Source organism: Enhydra lutris, unplaced genomic scaffold, assembly GCF_002288905.1.
Source record: "Enhydra lutris kenyoni isolate GAN:26980312 unplaced genomic scaffold, ASM228890v2 scaffoldscaffold5, whole genome shotgun sequence".
Lineage (NCBI taxonomy): Eukaryota > Metazoa > Chordata > Mammalia > Carnivora > Mustelidae > Enhydra > Enhydra lutris.
In genome coordinates, this window is record NW_019154089.1 from 52,414,473 (window position 1) to 52,437,057 (window position 22,585).

At 40.7% G+C, this 22,585-nt stretch overlaps 1 protein-coding gene across 1 annotated transcript in view; it reads left to right on the plus strand.

The window, feature by feature from the left end:
- Positions 1 to 22,585, plus strand: part of LOC111141131 (A disintegrin and metalloproteinase with thrombospondin motifs 12-like) — a 291,198-nt gene that overhangs the window by 85,046 nt on the left and 183,567 nt on the right. Inside the window, exon 3 of the mRNA XM_022493477.1 lies at positions 20,900 to 21,050. Within this exon, the coding sequence (XP_022349185.1) occupies positions 20,900 to 21,050 (151 nt within the window). The remainder of the gene's footprint in view (positions 1 to 20,899; positions 21,051 to 22,585) is intronic.

Genomic DNA, 22,585 nt, shown 5'->3' on the forward strand with positions numbered 1-22,585 from the left:
GTCATTTTTTATTTCAAGTATTTCTTCTTGTCTTTCTTTCTTCTTCTTCTGGTATTTCCATTATGGGTAAGTTACACCTTTTATGGTTGCCCTGACAGTTCTTGAATTATCTGTTCTTCTCATTCTTCTTTTTTTTTTTTTTTTCAGCCTTTGTTTTCTTTGATTTTCAGTTTTAGAGGTTTCTATTGGTATATTCTCAAGCTCAAAGATTCTTTTCTCAGGTCTGACCAATCTGCTAATAAGCCCATCAAAGGCATTATTTATTGCTGTTATAGTGGTTTTGATCTCTAGCATATTTTTTGGTTCATTCTTAGGATTTCCAACTCTCAGCTTACATTTCCCATATGTTCTTGCATGCTGTCTATATTATCTAATAGAGCTCTTAGCACATTAATCATGTTTGTTCTAAATTCCTGGTCTGATAATTTAAATATCCCTGCCATGTCTGGTTCTGATGCTTGCTCTGTCTCTTCAAATTGTGTTTTTTGCCTTTTGGTATGCTTTGTCATTTTTTTTTTAAATTTTACTTATTTATCTGACAGAGAGAGATCACAAGTAGGCAGAGAGGCAGGCAGAAAGAGAGGGAAGCAGGCTCCCTTCTGGGCAGAGAGCCTGATGCGGAACTCGATCCCAGGACCCTGAGATCATGACCGGAGCCGAAGGCAAAGGCTTAACCCACTGAGCCACCCAGGCGCCCCTGCTTTGTCATTTTTAAAAGAAAATTTCTATATGTTTATACAGGCTGTTTTGATATACATAGTGAAATGATTACTATAGTCAAGCTAATTAACATCCATCTTCTCACATAGTTGCCATTTTGGGGGATAATTTTTCTTGATAGGTGACATACCAAATAAAAGAAACTGCTATAAATAGACTTTTTGTAATGTGGTGGTGAGGTTTAGGGGAAGGGGAAGTGTTTTGTAGTCCTAGGATTAGGTCTCAGTGTTTTAGTGAGTCTCGTTTCTGGGCTGTGAACTTAGAGGTGGTTCTCAGGTTTTTCCTCCTCTTTAGATGGGACAAGGTGGGCTTGAGTGGACTGGAGTTGGGTATTTCCTTTTTCCCATGTAGAAGGCTAGAGCTATTTAAAGTTGGGTATTTCCTTTCCCTAAGGTGAGTCAGACTCTGATAATACCTGAGCAAGTTAGGCTCTGGTTAACTGGTTTCTTCTGAAGGCAGGCTTTGTGAAGAACACAGTGCTCTGGAGTATTTCACAATGGCTCCTTCTGCTCTCCTCCTGCCAGAAGAATGGTGGGATTTTTTTTTTTCCTGATATTTATTGTGTGGATTTGGCCAAGTTTTACCATTTTGTAGGGGCCCCTTATAAATGAGTTCCCTTAGTGTTAATTCTCAGAGTTGTGTCTATGCTGAGCCTCCAGGACTGTGTGAAAATTATAGTTCAGGTTTTTCCAGTTCTGGCTTCCATGGTGGTTTCCTCTAGTGAGTCTGTTTTGGTAGGCTGCTGCTCTTGTAATGACCAGTCTGTCTCCCCAGTCCTGGGAGTAGCAGTTTGCCCTGTGTCCTCCTCTCTTTTATGTATCTAAGAAGAGTTGATTTTTCAGTCTGTTGAGGTTTTTGCTTGTTAGGATGGAATGGTGACTACCTAGTTCCTTATATGCATAGTGGGAAACTAGAAACCTCCTCTGTACCCATTTTTGCTGGATGGATATTGATTCTTTAGTTTAAAATTTTAGTAATAAAAACTAATTACTTTAGGTTTAGGATATACAAGAAAATAAAAAAGGGGAAAATATCATGCAGAATGGGACTCAGTGTCTTGGAGAATACTTCTCCACTTAATCGCTGAGGCTCTGATCTTGGTTTCCTGTGATTTATCAGGATCTCCTCCCAAGGACTGAGATCAGCTCATTCAGACAGATTGAAAACTTTTTAAGATACTTCTTCCAAAGTTATTTTAATTAATTTCAGGAAACAAATTCTTTATTCATTTTAAGCCAAAGGAATAATGATCTAATTATGGACTTTAAGCATCCGTTATTCAACATTTGTCACTGAACAGAGACATGTTGAGCACCTACCAGGTGTTGGGCCAGATGCTAAGTAATGGTGGTGATACAGCATTGAATGAAATAGACAAAAGCTCCTCCCCTCATGGAACTAACACAGTAGTGTGGAGAGTGACACCAGACGAGATTATACTGGTAAATAAATGCCAATATATAGTATGAAATAAGTGCTGTAAAGAAAAATAAAGGATGAAGGTGGATGGGGAGGGTTAGGGTGGGCACTATTTATATTTTTGTTTGCATGGTGAGAAGATGACATGAGAAATATACGTGTGTCTGGAGGAAGGGGATGAGAAAGCAGGGACCCTGAAAAAAAAAAAAACCCGATTTCAGTGATTCAAAGTGGACTCTCTGCTTAAATGCCTGAGTTTTTCTGAATGTATTTCAGTCAGATTTGAGAATCACCTTTTAAAATATTTTTATATTGCTCCTCCAAAATCCCAGATAAAGCTGGGGAAATAAAATCAGTGAGAGCTGGATTCTTTGGAGTTCCTCATATGTCCTGGGAGAAGCTGAGTCAGAGACAGTTGAAGACTCCCCTTCCCCCAACCACGTACAACAGTGTACAAGTTACAAATAATGAGAAAGGATTCGGCAATGTCCCTGCAGTTTCCCAGGGGACTCCGGAAAGGTTGAAACTTGATCCGAATGGGATCTCTTGTTCCCTATAGATTTCATATTTTCTTATATTCAGTTCATTATTGGAAACAGCTTCGTTCCAGTGCATAAGACCATTTCCTCCTTAATGCCGTTGAGGTCACACAGACTGTTCTGGGAAGGTCTCTTTGGAACCTTTGGAATGAAAATGTGTTTTAAACCATGAGCTCATGCTTTCCACAGATGAGACGTTTTCTGATGGACTGTCACATTATTAAAAGAAAATAGTCATCTACCATCCCAGGCATGAGTTAATTTGAAAGGAAATTATTCACGAAGTAGAATTATGATTTGCAGCAAAATAAGTCATTGGGATTTTTCAGCTGAAAATGATAGAGGAATGTGTACATGTATTAGTTGCAGATTCGTGTATATAGTTTTATTTGCCTTTCACTATGGGAAGAAGACAGGGCAAGTATTATAATTTTCATTTTTCATCTGAAAAGCCTTAGGTCCAAGAGATTCAGTGACTGCATAAAGTTTAAGGTCACATTCCAGGGTAAGACTCTGCCTCTTCTGATTGCCTTATGTTATTCCATTTTACTCTGTGCCTTGTACCTCAGAGTCCCAGACCCTCTGTTAAGACATCCAGAAAGACAACCACATATCTCAGTGCCTTCTGTTTCTAATTTTTCTTCTCAGTGGGAAGAATACTGTATTTCAACCCTAAGAAACTTGACATTTTCTTTGTGTTGATCTGGCAGAAACTCCCGGGGCTGAGATGAGCTCCTACCACTGTAACTGACTTAAGGTGAACACCATGACCTCTTTTTTAAAAAGTTCTTTCAAACTCTTTAGCCTGAACCAAGTAGCTACAATTTCCAGGGAACAAAATTTGCCCTTTCCATCAACCCCAGGGCTGGATACTAGCTTTAATCTAAATTTAGGTCATCTTCTTTGATTTAGAGCTAGCACTCCAATTCTAGCTGGTACCGTCTCACCTTCTACACTCGATGTATGTAAGCATAGTGTGTGAATTTTCTTTTGCTGCGTTAACAAATTACCAAAAGTTGTGTGGTTTCAAACAATACAGATTTATTATCTCACAGTTCTGGAGGTGGGTGGTTGGACATGGGTCTTAGCGAGCCAAAGCAAGGTGTCAGCAGGGCTGCCTTCCTTCTGCAGACTTGAGGATAAACTCTTTCCTTGCTTTTTCTAGCTCTAGAAGTCCCTTTCATGGCTTACAGGCTTACATTCTTATTTCTCCATTGTCAAACCCAGCAAGGTTGGGCCAAGTCTTTTTCACACTGCCATCTCTCTAGGTCTCACTAGTTCCATCTTCCATTTATAAGAATCCTGTGGATGACATCACCCCTCCCCCCAATGATCCAGGCAAATCTCCCACCTCTGATTAGCAACCTTAATTCTGGTGGCATTCTTTATTTCTCTTTGCCATGTTATCTCACTTTTTCACAATTTCTGGGAATTAGGACATGGTTATCTTTGGGGCTTTATTTTGCCTACCACATATATATGATTTTGTTTTCTAGTTGTCTCCTTTTAATAGTGCACATATTAGTATACAACATTTTGGGTAGGGGCACCTACGTGGCTCAGTTGGTTGAGTGTCTGACACTTGATTTTGATTCAGTCATAATCTCAGGGTCATGAGATCGAGCCTTGAGTTGGACTCCCTGCTCACTGGGAAGTCTGCTTGAAGATTCTCTCTCCCTCTCACCCCTGGCCCCCCATTTTCTCTCTCTCAAATAAATAAATAAACCTTTAAAAAAAACCCCAAACCTCCAAATTGGATAGTTTGTCATGTTGGTAAGTATTCCTGAACACTGTAATAAGTGGTATCTTGTTTTCCTCTAAGGAACATTTGAACCAAATAAATTACAACTTAAACTCACAGTATGCTATAAAATAAAAGGTACAGGCATTAAAAACTTTTAAAATTAGATTAATGATATTAAGCCATAAACCCTGCAAAGCAAAGATAAATGTGTTCTGTCCAGTAATTCCATATTGCTTGTTCAAGTACCGAAAATGATAAAGCTAGCACAGTACGGTTTTGACTTCATCATTTAAATACGGTAAAAACTAGTATCTTGGCAAGTCAAATATCAATAAAATACTTACATAGATATATAAATATATATGTAGTATAAAAATATATAAATATATAAAAACATAAAATGCTTAAAATACTGGTTTATAGCATACTGTGAGTTTTAGCTATAATTTATTTGGTTCAAATGTTCCTTATAGGAAAACAGGATCCCACTTATTACAGTGTTCAGGAATATTTAACACAGTACTTCAGATGAAGTCTAAACCTGATTAAAATAAACAAACAAAAAATCCAGTGTGTTATTTAGAAATATGGAGATAGCTTCCAGAAGAATAGGGTTAAAAAAGCCGCAAGTCATTACTTCTGAGAATTGGGTGAGGTGGAACAAGAGATTACTGCTCTTCATAACAGGCTTTTAAGAAATATTCCACGTAATTAAACTATGTCCTTGAGGTAATATGAATTAATTTTTTAAAAAAATCAATTTATTATATAACAACTAAATGCATTGTATTAAACATCATTAGATTCCAGTGACAAACAAACAATAACTCTACAAGAAATGTTGGGGAAAATACAGGAAATTTGAACATGGAATGAAAATTAGGTTGTGTTGTCGAATTATTACTAATTTTCTTAGGTGAGGTAATGGAACTGAGGTTATATATGAGAATGTCTGCTTCTTAGGACAAGCATGCTGAAGTATTTAATGAAGTATAAATGCGGGACTCCCACAGTGTCTGCAGATTATCTTCAAATAGGGCAGCATGTTCATTTCAGAGGTGGAAATATAGTAATATTTGTCGAATCCAGGCTGGTGGCATATGGGTGTTTATTATACTATTTCTTAAATTCTCTGTACTTCAGAAATTTTTTGAAATGAAACATTGGGAAAAGAAACATCATTCACATGTACTTGGAAATCAACTTCTCCCCTGAAATGTGATATCGAGGCAGGTACTGTCTGCTTATTTTGTAGAGACTGGGACTGTTTGCAGAGTTTGGTGTGTGTGTTCATACCCCAAACAGCACCACCATAAATTGTTAAGGGGCCATTTCCATTAGGGTGCTGAGGGAATGGTCCAAATAGTGGGGAATTCAAACTCTAACGTAGGAGATGTCTGGCCCGTTCAGGGACTGTTTAAGAAAAAAATAATCATTAAACCTCAGTGGTCCCTGAGACTTTCTGCCTTCAGTGTTGTCACGATGTATTTTTCTCAATCCTAGAGCTCATTGCCTGAACCCCATGAAATACCATGGAGAAAACAGATCTTTTTGCTAATCCCTAGTACAAGAAGTAAGTCCTTATTAGACCAGATTTTTGCCTTACTGATTTGCTCCCTGCAGGATTTGATTCTGGTGAAGGAAAAAACTATACTTTTCCCACTATTTTATTTCTCTGAGGTTGATGGCATTGGAGTGCTAGACTCCCAGCACTGAATTCTGGTGTCATTTTTAAGAGAAATATGGACAAGCTGTAGTGTGGCTTCAGAGAGATTAACCAGAGTGCTGGTGGTTGAGCCTAATAGGAAATAAAAAAGGGTTGAAGGAAATGGAAATATTTATCCTGAAGAGAAATCTTAGTGGTGCCTCATAAATGTTGTCCAATATACTAAGTAAATATTGTGTGCCAAAGATACTAGACGTATTCTGGTATAACTCCAGAAGACAGAACTAAGACAATGAGTGGAATTGATAGGGAGAAAGATTTTTAACTCCACAAAGGGAAGGAATTTATCATGATTAAAATAGTTTAGCAACAGTGGATACCTTGAGAAATTGTCATGTGTTGGTGGAAGGGTGGAAGGGTGTGAATGCGTGGAGTTGAGGATGTAGTCCCACCATCATCTGCAAAATTGAACCCTTGAAGGGTCTTATGATGATAAGGTTCCCTGATATTAGAGAAAGCCATTATTATTTCTGAATTAATACTGTGTGCCAGCCACTGTGACAGGTGTTTCTTTCTTTTCTTTTTTTTTTTTTTTTTTTTTGTGATAGGTGTTTCTTGATAACAGTTTCTTTATTCATCATAATGCCATTATCAAGTAGGCACTCCCCATTGCTCATGCAAAGAGCCTGAGACTCCTCAATCAACCAATTTGACCAAGGTCACACAGGAAGAGAGCACAGACTGAGGATAAGAACTCAGATCCAGATCAAGCAATAAAGTCCAAGCACCATATCAATGCTTTTGAATCTGCAGGTTGTAATCCATTACATGGATATGAAATCGACTTCATGTGTTGGAACCAGAATTTAAACTAAACAAAATATCAGAATGCCTCCTACATAGGAAAGGAGGGAAGCGTTACTCGCTGAAACGTTGGTTTGGTGATGTACTAGAGTCTTGATGTGAAATGTATTTTCTATTGTGTCAAGGCCAACACCTTAACCTCATGGACCCTTAACCTTCTTAATTTCCCTTCCCTAGACTTCTGCGACTGGGTTAACTTTGGTGATCACTGCCCAGATATATGAGATTCCTGGGACTGCTGTAAGAAATCACCACAATCATAGTAGCTTAAAACAACACAGATTTATTCTCTTATAGTTCTGGAGGTCTAAGGTCAAAAATTGAGCATCATTAGGGCTACGTTCCTTCTGGAGACTTCATGGAACAATTTGTTCTCTTGCCATTTTCAGTTTCTAGAAGCCCCTGTGCTCCTTGGCCTGTGCCCGCCCCCCCTCCAGTCTCTGCTTCAGTCACCCCTTCTTCTGCTACTCACTCTGACCCTCTTACTTCCCTCTTGTAAGGACCTTTGTCATTATATTGGTTCAACAATCTCCCCATTTCAAGATCTTTAACTTCATCACATCTGAATGCTCAAATGTTAATATTCCCTTCTCTGACCACAACCTCTCCTGTGTTTGCCTAATTTGTCATTTCCTTTGACTGGGTTTTCAGTGGCCTGGTGTCAGCTGAGCATTCAGCCTGGCTCCATAAAGTGATGGTGTCTTCTCCCAAACCTGAGACCAGTTTCCCAGCTGTCCTCCCTACTTGCCATAAGCGGGCATTCTCACCTCTGCTGAAATAGAAAAAGAGGTTCCCTCTATGTATTGACTCAGTGACTCTCCTCTCTTTTTCTGCCCAGGCCATCTGTGGAGGAGAACACAGCTCTTCTAGTCCCATCAAAGTAATAGAGAAAATATTTATTTTACTGAGAATTTCACAGGCAAAATGGTAATGGAGTTTATACTGTAATTTCCTATCGTGCTTCAGGTAAAAATCTGCACTTTCTTTTTGCAAAGCTTTCACTTTGACTGCTGGCTGGTGTGTCTCAGTTCCTCTGTGGATCCTTTCCCTTCCGGCCTCTGCATCTCCAGGGGCTGCTTTGTCTATACCTGGCTTATCTCCGGGACTTTCAACTTCTTTCTTCTTTCTTAAACATAGTCATTTAGGGCTCTCTGAGCTTCTCTTTACCTTCCCCTTACCGCTTCAATGTTGTCTTCAAGGATAGGAAAGTCTGTTCTGCTGAGGAAGATTTTGTTTGTTCTTGGCCAGAAATACTAGTTACCCAGGCCTGTTCTGACAGGACAGTGGGGAATTACAAATAACTAACATTTGTTCTGCAATAGTTGGGACTTCAGGGGAGTTTGGAAAGTAGAGACAGTGAGTACAGACCTATTTTTTAAAGAAAGAGCCCTTGGGAAGGCACATCTTTTTTTTTTTTTTTTTTAATCTTGTTCATTCTAGAGATGTAATGAGGTTGTAAGCATCAGTGTTCACATTCATGTCTTTAATATCTCATACTAGACCTCCTTTTCCTTTTCCTTTCAGTTTTTGTTTTTGTTTTTACCCTTTTTCTGCTGTGGCACTTAGGGAAGCTGACATCTGTCAAATTTCCTTTTGGTTTACTTTCTCCCATTATTAGGCCACTAGAGAAGACATTCACCTTTGGCCAGAAATCACTGGTAAAAATCCCTGGAATGTTGTGTTTCAGGCCAGAATCACTTTGGCAGCCACAGCAACAGTCTTGGCTGGCTGCTGTGCTCTTTCCTGCCCATGCGGGAGCACTCCCAACCAGGAATTGTTGCCCATCGTGCTGGGAGAAGCAGAGCCAGGGCCCTACTCCACAGCCCAGTGAGGGCTTTGTGTCCTTACAGTGAAGGCTGGTTTCTGGACTGAGAATGATGACCTGCTGGGGCATCATGAAAAAATAGTGCTGTATCTTGGCTCAATCCGCCATAATGGTTTTCTTCTCCCCGTGGGAGAAAGTGCTTTCACTTCTGCAGAGCTGCTTCTCTCCCATTGTTCTCCCTAATAACATGTTTCCTGGGCTTCTGATGTGCTGCCAGTTACCCCCCCCCCTTCTTTTTAGTTGGACTTCCAGTTTTCTGGTGATGGCAAACATGGCTTGCTACTTAGAGCTGCTCCCCCACAATGGCAAAGCCATAGAGAAATTCTCAGGAACAATATTTTTCTGATAGAAGATTATTGAGAGAAGGAGAAGTAGTCAGAAATGACTTAAGTCTCTGACAATTCCTCCTTTTGCTCAGGACTGGAAAGACCATTTGGTAAGACACTGTCATCCAGGAGGCTCCCTCCCTGTCCCTGAAGACTGTGGGAGAGAGAAGTTCTGATGAGTTTTTGGTTGCTACAGTGTATCTTAGCTGACGCTCCTTGATTTTGTTAGCTTATCTAAGAATGCATGATTTGAGAAGTAATGAAATTCCTTTTTTAATTTTCAGGAATAATAGGTTTGGTGGGGTTCCTCAGCATTTGTGTCAAGCTAGCTCTTTTAGATGCCATATCTTCTTTTATTTTAATTAACATATAATGTATTATTTGTTTCAGGGGTATAGGTCTGTGATTCATGAGTCTTACACAACTCACAGCACTCACCATAGCACATACCCTCCCCAGTGTCCCAGATGTCCCATCTTCTTAATGTTAAATGATTCCACATTTCAAACCCAGAACATTTACTCAGTTAGAGAATCTACTTCCTAGAATGTTTTAAACTTTTTTGGCATCTTGTAGTGCCCTGATCTGTTAAGATGTTATGGGCATTTTCTGTGAACCTGAGATTCAGGGAAACTTTCTCCATAAGCTGTAGTCAACAGTTGTTATAGCTGAAACTTCTTTTGGTGGAGATGAACCAAGTGTTTAATTAGGGTCATTGCTAGTAACTCTCCATATCTTTAGTGTTGATGGGAAAAGAGGATAGAAATAACCAAGCACCATCTAAAGGAATAGTGTCATGTTTTCCAAAGTAGGACACGTGGATTATCTGTATCAAAAACCCCAGAGTACTTGCTAACATGCAGATTCCTAGGTACACAATAGATGTACTGATGAGAATCTTTGCGCAAGGCTCCTGGGCACATGCCTTTTTAGTAAGCTTTCCATGATTCCTTTGCACATTAAAATTAGAAATAAGCGGACCATACGATGCCTTGTTCTCTTTGGTCATTGTGTTCTTATTTCTAAAGATCCACTTTAGTGGGCTGAGTGGCTGTTCTACTGTCAGGGACTTAGTCTTTCTTCCCTAATAAGAACAAAAGTCAGTGAATTTATGTGAACAGCTCTTGGGAATTAGAATGGAATACTTAGTTCCAAGTGTTATCTGGTGAGAACAATGAATTGAGAGACAGCTTTTCTATCCTTACGTGAGCAGAAAGTTTTCTTTTGGAACCAAAACCTGAGTCCTTTCAGAGAGGAGGAGTCAAGATGGCAGAGGAGTAGCAGGCTGAGATGATGTCAGGTAGCAGGAGACCAGCTAGATAGTTTATCAAAACCTGAGTACTTTTAGAGATAAACAACAATGCTCGCCATGCTGTAAGATGAAGAAACGATTTAATTCAGAGAAGAGTCCAAATACCATCACCTTGAGAAAATCCATAAGGGATGGAAACATTTACTGAAGGCCCGGCTCTGTCTGGAGTAATTTTATGTATTGCCCTATTCAGTTCTTACCAGAGCTCCTCAGCAAAGAACATACTGTCGTCACCATGCAACAGATGAGGAAACAGGCCCAGAGAGACCGAATTACTAGTGCAAAGCTACGGTGCTTGTTAGTGCTGGAATTGACTGGCAACTCAGCCTTGTCTCCAAAGTCTGGCTTTTCCCATTAGAGGCAGAAAGACTGTGCTGCTGATTCTGTTTTCAGGGAACAAGAAGGCCAGGACTTGGCATTCATGGTTGACCTAGCGACTTGAAATTAAGTTTATTGAAGATTTCAGCCTTCATTCATTTGAGGAAATCCCACCTGGGGAGTTAAGCTTGATTCTGCCTGAGAGAAGCTGAGAAAATCGGCCCTCCAGGCTGAGGAGATGCCTGTGATGTGTGGAGGTTTGATCAGAAGGCCTCCACCTTCACTTGGAGCTCTCAGACTATTAAAGGAAGAAAGAGAAACCAGTTAATTCTGTCTCCGCTCAAATTTTTCCAGACCACTCAGTGTACACCTGGTTGTCACTGATTCTCCCCTAGTTAGTGGAGCATATATGTACATACAGGAGGTTTATTGTCAGAAATTGGCTAGCATGTTTATGGAAGCTGAGAATACCCACGATCTGCCATCTGCAAGGGGGAGAACCAAGCGAAGCATGGAATACTTTAATCTGAGTCTGAAGGCCTGAGAAGCAAGGGAGCTATGGGATACAGATCCCAATCTGTGTATGAATCCCAGATCTGACTCTCCAGGAGGATGTCCATGCTAGGGATGGTGTTCTCCTTTACAGTGTCCCAATGACTTCAAATGCTAAGGTCATATGGAAACACCCTCACAGACACACAGAAGTCATATTGAACAGGACATTCCATGGCCAGTCGAGGTGGCCCATGAAGTTCACCATCACATCAGGCATTGGGAGGAAATGTTTCCTCAGACGATCACAATAGCTAATAGCATACCCTTATGAGACACTTATTAGGCGCTAATGTTCATCTACGTGTCTTACGCTGGCTCATTTAATACACATGACAACTTTAATAAGTTAGGTAGCAAGTTACTATCACTATTCGTATTTTTCAGGTGAAGAAATTGAGGCCCGGAGAAGTTAAGTGACGTGTAGCTAAGAGATGAATTGAGCAGATGGACTTGGGAGACTTAAATTTTGTCACCACCCTTTGTATTGCGTTCACAGTGGGTGATGCTCTGATCACGTGAGCTACTGTGCATTTATTAAGTGCCAAGAAATGCGGTAAAACCTTCTGCTAGGCATTTTACCTACAATGGCTCTGAGAGTTACTACCCTGCAAATTAAGATAGGCGATGCCCCATTTTACAGATGAGAAAACTGTGACTCACTGTGTTGACTCATTTGACCAAGATCACACAGTTCAAGCTATTTCTAGTAAACCCTCTCATAACTTCTTGAGCTTATAAATTTTTTGGAATTCATTCATTCCATCAGTTTTTTTGTTTTTGTTTTGTTTTCTTGTTTTTCTACTATTTTCTACTATTTAAACTCTGATCTGCCAGCCAGAGAGTGGGATGTGGTCTCATGTGTGCAAGGGTTGTGGTGGGCTTCTCTGAAGAGCATGGCAAGGGTATGAGGACATGTAGATTGACATTTCAGGGTTCTCAGGGAGACAATGCCTTCTAGAAGTGGAACCTGGCTTCCCATCTATACAATCACAATTCTGGCCCTTCCATTTTGGTCTCAGGGCAATGGCAGGCCCCTCATGTAGCCCTTGTCCTTCCAAATGTTTCATTTTAATTCTGGCAAATGTTGGATTGTTTATAGCTACTTATCTCTCTAATTTCTCTGAAGTCTGTATCAGTAAATCGGTGTTTCCAAGCTGGCTCCTGGTTGACTTGATTTTAAAAAACAGACTGTTACAGTGAAATGTCACTTTTGCAGTTTGTTTTTCTTTACCGCAGGTCTTCAAATTTGCCTTGATTACAGTTCTCGTCACTGTATGATGCCTGTGCTATGGCTCTCTTTCTGTTATCAGCAAGTCTCTAGAAAAACGCAGTCCAGTGCAGCCATTGAGCACCTGTGGCTCTTTTAATTCAGGTTAATAATTAAAGTTAAATGAAATTGGGTAATAGGGTATTTCTATTTTTAATTTTTTTGAGGAACCTCCATACTGTTTTCTAGTGTGGCTGCATCAGTTTTCATTCCCACCAACAGTGCACAAGGATTCCTTTTTCTCCACCTCCACCAACACTTGGTATTTCTTATCTTTTTGATAGTAGCCATTCTGATAGGTTTAAGATAATATTACCTCTTTGTGGTTTTGATTTGCATTTCCCTGATGATGAGTCATGTTGAGCATCTTCTTGTGTGTCTGTTGCCATCTGTATGTCTTTGGAAAAATGTGTCTTCAGGGGGCGCCTGGGTGGCTCAGTGGGTTAAAGCCTCTGCTTTCAGCTCAGATCATGATCCCAGGGTCCTGGGATCAAGCCCCACATCGGGCTCTCTGCCTGTCGGGGAGCCTGCTTCCTCCTCTCTCTCTCTCTCTGCCTGCCTCTCTGCCTACTTGTGATCTCTGTCAAATAAATGGATAAAATCTTAAAAAAAAAAAAGAAAAAAAATGTGTCTTCAGGTCCTCTCCGCATTTTGTAATCATATTTTTTTTAGCGTTGAGCTGTAGAAGTTTTTTTTTATATATTTTGGATACTAAATCCTTAATGAGTATATCATTTTTTTAAGGTCAATTTTTATTTTTTTATTTTTTATGATTTTATTTATTTATTTGTCAGAGAGAGAGAGATAGAGCACAAGCAGGGGGAGGAGCAGAGGGAGAACCAGACTCCCTGCTTAAACAAAGCCCAATGTGGTACTTGATCCCAGGACCTGGAGGTCATGACCTGATCCTAAGGCCCTTTTGTTTTGTTGATGGTTTCCTTCACTGCGCAAAAGCTTTTTATTTTGATGTAGTTCCAATAGTTTACTTTTCCTTTTGTTTTCCTTGTCTGAGGAGACATAGCTAGAAAAATTTTGCTACAGCTGATGTCAAAGAAATTACTGCTTGTGTTCTCTTCTAGGATTTTCATGGTTTCAGGTATCACATTTAGGTCTTTAATCCCTTTTGAGTTTATTTTTGTGTGTGGTATCAGAAAGTGGTTCAGTTTCATTCTTTTTTTTTTTTTCTTCAGCGTAACAGTATTCATTGTTTTTGCACCACACCCAGTGCTCCATGCAATCCGTGCCCTCTCCAATACCCACCACCTGTTTCCCCCACCCTCCACCCCCCCGCCCCTTCAAAACCCTCAGATTGTTTTTCAGAGTCCAATAGTCTCTCATGGTTCACCCTCCCTTCCAATTTCCCTCAACTCCCTTCTCCTCTCCATCTCCCCTTGTCCTCCATGCTATTTGTTATGCTCCACAAATAAGTGAAACCATATGATAATTGACTCTCTCTGCTTGACTTATTTCACTCAGCATAATCTCTTCCAGGCCCATCCATGTCGATACAAAAGTTGGGTATTCATCCTTTCTGATGGAGGCATAATACTCCATAGTGTATATGGACCACATCTTCCTTATCCATTCGTCCGTTGAAGGGCATCTTGGTTCTTTCCACAGTTTGGCGACCGTGGCCATTGCTGCTATAAACATTGGGGTACAGATGGCCCTTCTTTTCACTACATCTGTATCTTTGGGGTAAATACCCAGTAGTGCAATTGCAGGGTCATAGGGAAGCTCTATTTTTAATTTCTTGAGGAATCTCCACACTGTTTTCCAAAGTGGCTGCACCAACTTGCATTCCCACCAACAGTGTAAGAGGGTTCCCCTTTCTCCACATCCTCTCCAACACATGTTGTTTCCTCGACCATTCTCTTACACCGTACACAAAGATAAACTCAAAATGGATAAAAGACCTCAACGTGAGATAGGAATCCATCAGAATCCTAGAGGAGAACATAGGCAGTAACCTCTTCGATATCAGCCACAGCAACTTCTTTCAAGATATGTCTCCAAAGGCAAAGGAAACAAAAGCGAAGATAAATTTTTGGGACGTCATCAAGATCAAAAACTTCTGCACAGCAAAGGAAACAGTCAACTAAACAAAGAGGCAACCCACGGAATGGGAGAAGATATTTGCAAATGACAGTAAAGACAAAAGGTTGGTATCCAGGATCTATAAAGAACTCCTGAAACTCAACACACACAAAACAGACAATCATATCAAAAACTGGGCAGAAGATATGAACAGACACTTCTCCAATGAAGACATACAAATGGCTATCAGACACATGAAAAGATGTTCATCATCACTAGCCATCAAGGAGATTCAAATTAAAACCACATTGAGATACCACCTTACACCAGTTTCATTCTTTTGCATGTGGTCTCCCAGTTTTCCCAACACCATTTATTGAAGATTCTGTCTTTCCCCACTGTATATTCTTGCCTCCTTTGTCATAGATTGATTTACCATATGAGCAAGAGTTTGTTTCTGGACATTCTATTCTATTCCATTGATTTAGGTGTTCATTTGTGTGCCGGTACCATATTGTTTTGATTAATCCATCTTTGTAACATGTCTTGAAATCTGGAATTGTGTTACCTCCAGCTTTGTTCTATGGTTCTGCATATATTCCCTATAATTCTACTATTGGGTATTTACCCAAAAGAATGAAAACACAAATTCAAAAATGATAGATGTACTCCTCTGTTTATTACAGCATTATTAATGGTAGCTAAGATATGCAAGCAATCTAAATGTCTATTGATAGAGGAATGGATAAAGAAGATGTGTGTGTGCGCACACACATACACACTCACACACAGAGAATATTACTCAGCTATAAAAAAGGATGAGATCTTGCCATTTGCGACAACATGGATGGACCTAGAGGATATGCTGCTAAGTGAAATAAGCAGGACTGAGGAAGAGAAATGCCGTGTGATTTCACTCATATGTAGAAACTGACAACAAAACAAATGAATAAAACAATAAGACAAATAAAAAGCAGAATCAGACCTTTGAATACAGAGGACAGAACTGATGATTGCCAGAGGGGCTGGGGCTGGGGGAATGGGAATAATGATGAAGGGGAGCGGGAGATACATGCTTCCAGTTATGAAATGAATAACTCACGGGAATAAAAGGCACAGCCTAGGGAATATGGTCACGGATATTGTAATAGGCTTAGATGATGACCATACTTATAGTAAGCATAGCATATCGTATAGACTTCTTGACTCCCTATGTTGTACACCTCTCGACTATACTCAAACATTTTTAAAAATAAAATTAAGTGAAATTAAAACTTCGGTTCTGCTGTTACATTAGCCACGTCTTAAATGCTCAGTAACAACATGTGGCTTGTGGCTATGAAATCGGATGGTGCAGATGTAAAATGTCTCCATCATCACAGGAAGTTTTATTGGGTCTAGAAGATAGGGACCAGGTCTGTACTGTTATAGTATCTGCCCTACATATGGTTAACTACTGGGTGGAGGCACCAGAGGATGTCTTCTTGGCTTGAGCTTTACCTCCTCACACCCTATGAATTACTAGCACTAAGACTAATATGGAAAATCTTCATGAATCTATGAGATTACCCATCACTCTCCCCATTGGCTTAATGTGGGCCAGTCAGGGAGCTCCTGGGATCACATCAGGGGGTGTGGTATTCCTGGGGGAATCTTTCTAGTGTTCTTCCATCTATATTCTGAGGCTTCTATCATGTCTTAATCTCTGGTCCTCGTTTAGGGTCCTGGTTACATATTAAATGATAAAATGCTACAGACCAGCAGAAAAAGTTGATTCTGGGAGGCTGGCCTGGCTTTAGGACTGTGCCAATTGTTTTGGAGACCAAAGAAGCATAGTCTTCTGTGTCTGCCCTCCAGAAGCACTCACCCTCACTGGTCTTCATCTTCCCTGAACCATAGCACTGGAATCTGTAGCACTTAGGGAGGTGCGCTCCACCCCTCCCCCCCACCCAGATATACACATTGCTCAGGGGTTCTGAATATCAAATCTTGTCTTCCTGGCTGCATTATAAACCTTGAGGTTGATATACCCCTCTTAGAGTTCTTAGCATAGATCTGGCCAAGTGATAGATACAGATTGATAATCAATAAGGATGATTGTGGGGGTGTATTTTACCCTCTTTCCTGTGTATTGTAATGAGCAACAGGTGGTATCTTTTCCAGTGATTCATGCACTGTGACTGAGTACCTTGGCTATCTCTATCCCAAACCAATATGTTGCTCATGTTGCCTTTGTCACTATGAGAAGGAAAAGTTGATCTGGTAACTTCAGAAATTTTCAAATGAAAAGGAATTTCTTTCCAGGACAGGTTGATGAGTTTTGGCAGCACTGTTCCATTGTACAACTCCAGGGGGTGCCACTCACAGCTTTTTCTTATGTGAACAGCAGCCCCTTGAGCTGCATAACCCAGGGCTCTGAGTGTTGGAACTGATTTAGTAATTCTTTCTTATGCCTTTTCCAATACTCTTGTTGTTACCCTTCAGTCTGCTAGGTGTTATTTGTGGTAAAACTGGAAGGCATGTCAGCATAGGTTAGATGACTCTTCAGGGTCTCTAGGCTGTGTGATTGTAGAACACTATTCACAAGTTCCTTATTAGACACTACCAGTTTCCCATTGGACCCCAAATCATCACACTGATGGAAGGATAATGTCAGTTACATCAAGATGACTTTGATGGGAGGTGGAGAAGAGGTTGTAGGTGACTATTCTTAATCCGAGACTGGGAAAATAAGTTGGTTCTAAGGGGTCTGTGAAAGTCCTTCCCCCACTTTCCTTAACAGAGAGCAGTAGAGGTTCAATGTCACTGCCTCACACCAAGGTGGCTCAGCTCTTTGTCTCATGCTTACCTTGTTGGGCTTGTCTGACGAGTAGAAAGCAATCTGAAGAGTCTGATTTAATGGACTTTAAGAAATCCACCTGTCGGGGCCCCTGGGTGGCTCAGTGCATTAAGCCTCTACCTTGAGCTCAGGTCATGATCTCAGGGTCCTGGGATTGAGCCCCGCATTGGGCTCTCTGCTTGGCAGGGAGCCTGCTTCCCTTCCTCTCTCTCTGCCTCTCTGCCTACTTGCGACTACTGTCTGTCAAATAAATAAATAAAATCTTAAAAAAAAAAGAAAGAAATCCACCTGCCTTAAAATCTTTTCCATCCATTCCTAACACTTGAAATGAACTATTAGATATTTTGTGTGTGTGTGTCAAATAATGCTTCCTATAAAAATTAAAGATGGACTTCAAGTTAATATATTAGTGTTAGAAATCAGAATAATGGTTACCTTTGTGGGGGTGGGGATGGTATCCACTGGGAGGGGGATGGGGAACTTCTCAGCTGCTATGAATGTTCTGTTTCTCTATTTAGATGTTCACCTATGGAAGATTTATGGGACTTTACAGTTATGATTTGTATATCCTCCCTCTCTCTCTCTGCCTGCTGCTCTGCCTACTTGTGCTCCCTCTCTCTCTCTCTCACTCTCTCTGTGTCAAATAAAAAAAAAATCTTAAAAAAAAAACTAAAACAGTTCTTCGAAGATGGCCTCAGGAAGCATTCACAGATATTTATAACTTAGTTAAAGTAAGGACGGGAGTTTCTTTCTGAAAGGGAGTCAGCACAGTGCTGGGAGTACTGGAGTCTGACACAGAGGAGTAGATGACAATGGAGAGAAAGGGCAGATTTGCCCTCCTTGAGCTTCTGCCTGGGGTTCATTCTGCCCTGGCACGTCTGGGAACAGAGTACAAGCCCCTGATGAATTGGATACTTTTATTTATTTTTTAATTTTTTTTTAGTCCATCCCCTGTTCTTCAAAGATGTCAGAAAGGTAAGCAGGTTATAGAGAAGATTGGAATGAAGAGTGCCTCTTCCAAACCTGGTAATAGGAGATGGTGATTCTCGGGGGCAGTTCGCATCAGGAAAGCAGAGAGCTGGTCCTTCATTTGGAAGGCAAACCATAGATGAGTTCTTCCAGCATGACCTGGCTCTGGTTAGGTGAGAAAAGACCAATAAACTACGGCCACCTGGATACTTGCTGTCAAAAGCTCTGTGTCTCTATATTGAGGCAGAGAAGAGGTGCAGAGCTCTGCCAGGGAATCTTCTCCCTTCACTCTCCTCCAGACCAGTGGCTGTCTTTTCATCCCCTCTCCTTCTGTGTGGCACCCACATGGGGTCCATGCGTGTGAGCGGGTGTCCTGCTTCCCCTCCCGCTGGAGAGTCAGCCCGCTCCCCAAGGTGTCACTGTCCAGCTTCTGAGAAATATTTAGACTGGATATTTAGGTGATTTCCAGGTGCCAGCCTGGCCTCGTGGAGGAAAGCAGATGAAAGTAAGCCTGTAGGAAAATGCTTGTTTGGTTTTGAGGCATTCTCATTCAGGTTGACCATAAATAGCTATTATATCTTTAGCCAGAGCCCCGTCTGTTTCTTCTGTACCACCTGGGTCCAAAATTTGAGGTGAAAGAAATGCCAATAAATTCTTGTTGGTGAATGTTTTTTCTTCAGGGACATCCGTATTGGGTTGATAGCAGTTGCACAAAGGGACCCGCACCAGGCTTCCCTGAGGAGTCTTTGAGTTCTTGTTTCTATGGAACAAATGAGGTTTTTCAGCAACAGGCTTACATTCTCCTCATGTCCCTGCTCTTTGTCTCAGAGCAGAAATGGAACCAAATCCCAGCACCGTGCAAGGCTGTTCACAGCTATTTTATTACAGTCTGGATCTTGTCAGCTCTTTGTGTCCCATGGGATTCCTCAGAGAAAACATTACCACCCTATGTTTGTCAAGTACTTTGCATGGCACTTTTATAAGTCTTAGCTCCTTTGATTCTTCAAGCAGCCCTGGGAAGTAGTAGGCAACACTCCTATGAGAGGTTGGGTGACCTCCTCCAAGTCACACAGCCATTCTTACAACTGCCAGTAAGTGTGCCCCCCTCCCCCGTTTTCCCCCTGTTCCCTGTGTTATTAAAGGTATTTCAACATCAGTAATCAAAACAGGAAGCCAGTTGTGAGATTTATGTTAAGATCTGGTTATGTTACTGGTCCGATGAAGCAAACATTTTGGAAAGACATCGGAGTCAGGGACTGTCCAGAGATAGCGGCCTCCTTTCATGGAGCCCCTCTTACCTTTTGAGTGTGGGGGCTCACCTAGTCTTCGGACTCAATCTGCAGAGCGAGGCAGCCCTGGCTTGCTGAGGTGTGGTGAGGGGGCTTGAACTTGGAAGCCTTCACAGTTTCCCTGAGCCCCCGGTGTTTCCAGATTTGCTTTTGCAAATGTGTTATTCACTGAATGGCTATCTTGACTCTAATACAACGAAATGACATAAAATTTAGAAAGAGACTAATGGTAGTTAAGACTATGAGCCTTTTCTAAGAGCTTCGCACGTATTATTAACTCATTTGGTTTTCATAACAAGCCTTGATTACCCCCATTTTTCACTTGCCCAAGGTCACAGTGCTCATAACTGGGGGAGCTGGGATTGAATCTTGTTGAAGCCCATTGTCTGAGCTCCCGATCAGCAGGTCTTCTAGGGCTAGTTCTTTTTTTTGTCAATACAAAATTCAGATCCTGAGCCTTAAGTCCCGCCAAGGAGATCATTGGCAAAGGAGTTCTCTAAACATCTCAAATGGGCCTTAAGAAATTTTCTTGAAGAGAAGAGAGAGTTGTAGCAATAGCACTTCTAGACCTGACCTTCAGAAAGAGTGATTCATCAATGGGCTTTTTCTAGCCCTTCACTGATTCCCATATCTGTGAATGAGAATGCCCCCTGGAAACTGATAGAGGACAACGCACTGTGGACTCCTGGAAGCCTAGTCCCAGATTTCTTTGTTTCTTTGTTTCCATGAAAGCATTGTGACAAAAACACTTCAAGCAGTTGGGTGAACGTGTAGCTGGACTACCCCCATAGAGGTAAATGTTTCCCAAAATTGTCCATGGAATATGGCTTATAGATACCAACTCCATAATAGGGCAACTGGGAAGCATTGGTTCTTAATTTAAGATTCACAGCAGTGGGTTTTAAGGGCAGGGCAATGAACTTGCAACATTGCATGCCATGTTTTGGATACATGTGTAGAGGTACCCTTTTTTCATTGGAGTCTCAGTAGATTCCATGACCCCCAAACACTGAAAAACTGTGACTACAAAGACATCTCGTTAACTTATTTATGTGTAGCTTTTCTGTGAGATAAGATGGCAGATTCTGAAAGCACTGGTATAATGGGTTTTAAGGGATTTTCACGATCTGTGTACTTTGCACTTTACTAATTTTCTCCGCATAGATACGGAATGGATTCAAGTAGACCTTTGTATTATGTATATTTACAGACTGGGTTTTTCCATCTACCCCATGGAGACTTCTTCATTGAGCCTGTCAAAAAACATCCACTCGCTGAAGGAGAGTACCACCCACACATCATTTACAGGAAGCCAAGGCAGAGACCTCCAGAGAAGGAGGAACCAACCTGTGGATTAAAGGGTATTGTGACTTGAATCTCCTCACCTCATTGTACAGTCTGTTTTGTTCCATTATTGTTCTGCTACAACATGACCTGTTCTTACCCATATCTGTTATCTCTTCCCCCTTTCTGTTGCCACAGAGTATGTGCCCTTGTAGGAATAATTTCACTTGTCTATATGCCAGTCTCTTCATGTTCTTAATGGGAAGGGGAAAAGGCATCACCCACATCTTTGCCACATTAATTGATGATATTCACATGATATTCATCATGATGAATTGTTTGTTTTTTAAACTCTATGAATTCCTTAGAGGATGATAGTCTAAACTAAAGACAATGAGTTTCACTATTAGCAAAGTTATAATACTTTAGTGTGGACTATTACCAAACCGCTTGTCATATCTGCACATGGAAGGCAGATTTCAATGTGTGATGATGCTGATGCTGATGTGTGAAGAGAAACTGAAAGAAATATCAACACTTTATCAGGTGATGAATTCAGCAAAGCTTCTTTTGGCTGCCTTTTGTTTGTAGTTCACTGACATATGTTCCCTGCCCCTCGGCTCAAGAGTGATCCGAACTGGATCGCAGAGAGGTCTGCCTTGTACCAAATAGTTTCAGGTAGTTTTCAGAGGTGAATTGACCCAAGTTGTTTCCTTGCAATTCCCATATTCTCTTTGATTCATATGCTATAATAATCTATGCATAAAGGACCACTGGAAGTTGAGATATTTTCTTAAATATGGTACAGTTTCTCCTTTTTTCAGAGAAAAAAAATAATAGGCTGGGGGACAGTTAACAAAAGGAATCCGTAATATTATTTCTATGTCTTAAGGATTTGGGTTTCATGGACCTCAGTGGGAAAATAGATTTGCTAATCTAGATGGATTCTAATAAAGATTTGAGAGGACTCAGAATTTTGCAAGCAGGAGAAGGAGAGAACAAGGGTACAAGTCATTTCTTTATAGCCTTCACCCAGACCCTGGGATAGATGGTAACTTTCCTGGGAGTTTCTTCTGTGATCTTAGCAGAGTATGTAAACAAGAAGAAATTTTGAGTCTGTAATGTTTCCTGTACACAAAAATGGATAGCTGGTTACATTCCTTAACTTTAGGAAGCTGTTCTAATTTCATCCTGAATTAGATAACAGACTGTCTAATTCTCCTTATAGCAAAAGCTAAGAGAAGGGAAGAGATTCTTCTTCTGGATGGTCTGATTGATTAAGTTACCAATCCAGATAACTTAGTCTCTATGTGAAATTTTAGGGCTCTGATCTAATCACTTGAAGAATTTCCAAATTCCTGTTACACATTGGATGATGGGATAACACTTCGTGTGATTCACTCTTTTTGAAATCACTGGGTCATCAGTATGGCAGAGCAAGTTACTAGGGCAGTGAGTGAACTTGGCCAGAGAATTGCTTCCCTAGCCACAGTTGTGCTATGGAATGGGTTAGGTTATTCCTCATGTACTCAACTTGAACACCTTCTCTTTGAGGTAGACTTGATTAATAATGAACTGAGAATGGCATATATTTCATCATAAAGGCAAAAGG